General features: G+C 48.8%; 1 protein-coding gene across 1 annotated transcript in view; it reads right to left on the bottom strand.

The window, feature by feature from the left end:
* Positions 1 to 4,979, bottom strand: part of Cfap57 (cilia and flagella associated protein 57) — a 69,605-nt gene that overhangs the window by 58,965 nt on the left and 5,661 nt on the right. Inside the window, exons 3-4 of the mRNA XM_021160891.2 lie at positions 2,441 to 2,757; positions 625 to 908 (exon numbers count right to left, since the gene is read on the bottom strand). Of these exons, the coding sequence (XP_021016550.1) occupies positions 625 to 908; positions 2,441 to 2,757 (601 nt within the window). The remainder of the gene's footprint in view (positions 1 to 624; positions 909 to 2,440; positions 2,758 to 4,979) is intronic.

The following is a 4,979-nucleotide window of genomic DNA, read 5'->3' on the forward strand; positions in this document are numbered from 1 at the left end:
ACTCACTTTGTAGACCAGGCTGGCCTCGAACTCAGAGATTCGCCTGCCTCTGCCTCCCGAGTGCTGGGACTAAAGGCGTGCGCCACCACGCCCGGCCGCATTTATTTCTTGAAATTGGTAAATTATGCAGACAGCCATAGAATGCATGCTTTTGAGAAAGAAAATCTACCATTTTGAAGACTGTCATACTGAACTGTGTGTAAAAATGAGATTAGGCATAAAAATAAAAAGACGTGTGTGGGCTATGCTTGGAACTGTCAAGGTTTGTGCTTGGATGCAGACAGATGCTGAAAGAGAAGGAAGAAATGAGCGCAGTTGGTTTTTAAGGTGTAGTGGTAGAGTGGCTTAAAAGAAAGATTTTACAGCTTGCATGTATTTAAGTGCACTACATGGGTGTGTAGTGCCCGCAGAGGCCAGAAGAGGGCACCACATCTCCTGGAATGCTTGTGAGGCATCACGTGGGTACTGGAACCCAAACCTGTTATCCTCAGCCAAAGCGGTAAGCGCTCTTACCTGACGCCCAGCCTCTCCAGCCTCGGTGGAGAGGCTTCAGGAGACGCTCATTTTACTTAACTTTGGCAGTGCAATGCAGGCATGCACTGGCCCAGCAGAGGGCGCTGTTACCTCTCTGACTCTTGAATGACCTCCAGGCTCCTGGAGCTAGTAGGCTCCTTGACCATTATGCTTGTCTCCCAGCGCTGATCTCCAGCTTCAAAGAGGAAGAGTTTGCCGGTGTCAGTGCCAACAATGACCCTGTCTTCAGACACCCAGGCGTGGGCTAGGTAGTTTGAAGATTCCCCCCTCTGGAAATTGATTTGCTTTAGGGTTCCTTCAGCAAAACGGAGAAGTTTAAATACCCCACTTCCAGTAATACACACTTGACTATTATCCTGGGAACTGATGCTAACCTGCAAAATGTAAGGAGATTAAAAACAAACAAACAAACAAAACACAAAAAAGTGAATACGATGAATCTTCCTGCTTGACTATTTAATACTCATTTTACACAGCTTGTGCATATCACAAAATGATGGAATTTTATACTATATTTGAAAAAGATATACATCTATGTCTATAGGATGTACTATCAGTCAACAATTTTTCCTTTTGTTAGCCTAAGCTGGCTTTAAATGGTTATTCCTCCTGCCTCAACTTCCCATGTGCTGTGATTACGGGCATGCACCAACATGTCTCCTCATGTGAGTAGAGCTAAACTCTGTACCAGCACGATGGAATGAAGTCTGGCTGGAAACAGAGACGTGGGGTTGAGCCGGTGTATGGAGGCCTGTCTATGGGGAAGAAACCACATAGCAGGAGGGAGTGTGTGGTCTCCCACCAGAGCCCTTATCCTGACATACACTAATGGCACTTAACCTGCTGGCTGTACTAGACAGAGAGCAGCCGGAGGCCAAGCTGCTGCTCAGTCTCTATGTCCCCAGGGCTGGGTTCATAGTGGGCACCTAGGAAATGCTCACTGGGTCTACTGCAGAGGTGGTCTCCGCTCTGAGAGGCGGGGAACTGTGGCCTAGAGGATACAGCCTTCCAGTTCTGCCTGCCTTTGTGATTTGTTGATCAATACTCATATCTGTATTGAGAATGGACTCGAGTGTTTGCTGGTGATGTCTGGGCTTGCACATCAACCTTTGGGCAGAATGTTAAGATGAATGCTTGAGGTCCTGATGAGCTGGTGTCTCTGAACATGGACTGAACTGACTTCCTGAAGGTTTGAACATGAGTCTAAGATGCTGGACAGGGGTTGGGGCTCCCTGCCTAAGCAGCCAGCCAGTTTCCTAAAGGGTCTTCGTTTTCCTCTTCAACCACAATAGAAAATCCTGTTCTCCACACCACTACCTCCAGCAGTCCTTTCCTGCACATCTACCTTTTGGGCTGGGTATGCTGGCATCTACCTTGAATCCCAGCATTTGGGAGGCACAGGCAGGCAAGACTGTGAGTTCATGGGTAGGCTGAGCTATGTGGTCATAACCTGTTACAAAACCAAAAACAACACACCTCCCAAACCAAATAAAAGCCCAAACCTACCACTTTATAAGTCATCCCTGAAATCCTCCTACTACCCAGGAGTCTACTGCAAAACGGCCAGAACCAAGGAGAGTAAGTTCTAATCAGCACCGCTGGATCTAACCCATGCCTGGAAAGTAGCCCTGGGCCAGAGGGAAAAAGACAGATGACAAAGTTGGACGCCAGCTGGGTCTGCCTCTTTGCCACTTTTGCAGCCTTGGATGAGTTGCTTAGGTCTCTTAGGGGCTCAGGGCTCCCATCTCTAAGATGGGATAACAACCACATAGTCCTGGTGTGATTATTGTGAAGCTCAGTTTTTAAAAATACATGGGAGAAGTGAGCAGCGTGGCACAAGGCAAGCGGTAGAAGAAGTCAGCACTGACTGCTTTACGGTGGGCAGGGCACTCATGCTAGGAGGTACCTGGTAGATGGGGTTGTTCTGACTATCAGCTTTAATAATGGCCATGACTTTCTGCTTTTCCCACAGCCAATAGACGAGGTTTGAGTCTGGAGGTGACGTCTGTGTCAGCAGGTATTTAGAGTCTGGAGAAAAAGCCATGCTGGTAAACTTTTGAACTTGGAAATCAAAATTATTCAGGACTTTGCGCTTCCGGCAAGGGATGGACGAGAGTTCATATATAGTGATGACCGGTTTTTCTTGCACAGTCTCGGAGATAGCGAGATATCGCCGATTGGGACTGATGGCCAAAGCCAGCATGCCCTGACTCTTGTCTGAGCCTGTAAAAGGAGGTAAAAATGGGGACTAAGGACAGACAATGCTTCCATCAAGGTCTACACAGGCTTAGCAAGGGGCACTGGAGACAGGAGAAAAGTGTACACATACACAAAGATCCGTCCCTGGCCACCCCTTAGTTTGACTGTATGTGGGTAATTGTAAAATTGGGGTGGGCAGCTCACTAGGTTGAGCTGGGATGCTGAGGAAACTTTCCTGCATCAGGACCAGAGAGGATGTAGGAAGCTGCATGTGGCAGGAAGAGCTTTCGGGGCGCACGGATGTAACAGAGAATGCAGAATGGGGAGAGAATCCCAAGGAGACAGATTGCTGGAGCACTGTGTGGGAGTCAGGCATGACCAGGGATGGGCCAACAAGGGTAGAACAGGGTCGAATCGTAAGGGCTTTAGTGTCCTAAGGCTCTGGTGCTCAGTACTCTACTGTGGGGGCTGGATGTTGACTACCCAGCCCCTCAGTCTGGCAGTCAGACTGATGCAGAAGTCTTTGTGATGGAGTGTTGTGCCTCCTTGGTTACCGGAGACACACGCATGCTGCCCTCCCTTCTCCTAGAGCTCAGAGAAGACAGCTGGGCATGCAGTCAGCATCTTGCTGTCTTGTAGCAACAAGCACGAAATGCAAGCCACGGTGAAGCCACAAGAGGGCCACAGCAGGCACAGCATGTGGGCCCTGGCACTCGGCTGTCATGGGTCTCTCTCCCTTCATTAAAAATGATAAAAAGCAGGGTTGGTGACTTTTCCACAGGACCTGAATTGGTTCACAGAGCCCATGTCGTGAGGCTCACCAGCACCTGTTAACTCCAGCTCTGGGGGATTCAAAGCCTCTGGCCTCCACAGGCGCTAACAAACACGTGCACTGGAGGCATGTGCACACATATGTAAGCAATTATAAATAAGAATAAAATAAACAATTAAAATGGGGCTGGCAAGATAGCTCGGTAGGCAAGAGTGCGTGCTGCCAAGGCTGATGACCTAAATTTGATTCCCCAGGACTCACATGGTAGAAGGGACTAACAAATTCCCATGAGCTTCACATGCATGCCATGCCATGCAGGCATACAAGCATGAACACACACACACACACACTGAATAAATAAATGCAATAGGAATGAGTATATATGTTCTGGACATACATATAGTCACATATTGGATGGTTGCACTAACAGAGGGGAATATAATCCAGGCTGGACTCATGACCATATACTCATTGCTCATGTCTTCATTTTCTTCTGATATTAATACAAAGTGAACTCTTCACGTAGGCCTTGGGCACCGAGCATAGGAGATGTCGTCCATGCAATGGGTCCCTCACCCACTGAGTTGAGACACAGGTTGAGTGAGACAAGGAGGAGACACTAGAAGGCTGTGTGGGAGCCCTGCTGTGATGGGCTCCATGCTGCTGCTTTCTAGCAAGCCAAGTAGGGATGAATATGTTGTCCTGCAGCCCAACTCCCAGACACATTGGACTCCTGCAGGAAGGCTGGAGGGGCAGCTGGGCCCGAGGAGATCAAGGCTCTGGGTTGGTGAGAGAGAGCCTTGCATAAGGGTTTTGACTGTATCTGGGAGGTAGCGGAAGCCCCTGGGAACCTTTATGAAGGGTCGGGAAAATCTCCGTGGCAGCTGTGTGGATCTCCCTGGATTAAACTGGTCAGCAGGTGATGCATAAAGCAGGTGATATGTGAAGGCAGCAGGGATAATGGATATGTAAATGAGGGGTTACCAGGGAAACCCTAAGAGGTGGAACCAGCAGAATTCAGTGATTGACTGGGGGGGGGGGGGAAGGCATGACTGACACTGAGGCTTCAGGGTCCTGGGCCTGGGAGAGGTGAGATACTAGGGATGGAGCCTCGGCTAGACAAGTTACCACCGCTGGCTTTTGCTAAAATGGCCCTCCTGAGCCACCAGACTTTAATTGTGTGTATTTGTTTCTAGTTCTTACTGATTTGACTGATTTACATTTAAGTCTTCAATCTCTCTTGGGTCCACAATGATAACAGATAATTAGTGAGACTTCAGAGGCTGAAGAGATAGATGGCTCTGAGGGTGAGAGTGCTCTGCTCTTCCAGAGGATGCAGGTTCCATTCCCTGTACCTGAGTTGGGAGGCTCAGACTGCCTGTAACTTCAGCTCCAGGATCTGATGTACTCTCTGGCTTCAGCAGGCACCTGTGTTCTCTCTCTCTCTCTCTCTCTCTCTCTCTCTCTCTCTCTC

Source organism: Mus caroli, chromosome 4, assembly GCF_900094665.2.
Source record: "Mus caroli chromosome 4, CAROLI_EIJ_v1.1, whole genome shotgun sequence".
Lineage (NCBI taxonomy): Eukaryota > Metazoa > Chordata > Mammalia > Rodentia > Muridae > Mus > Mus caroli.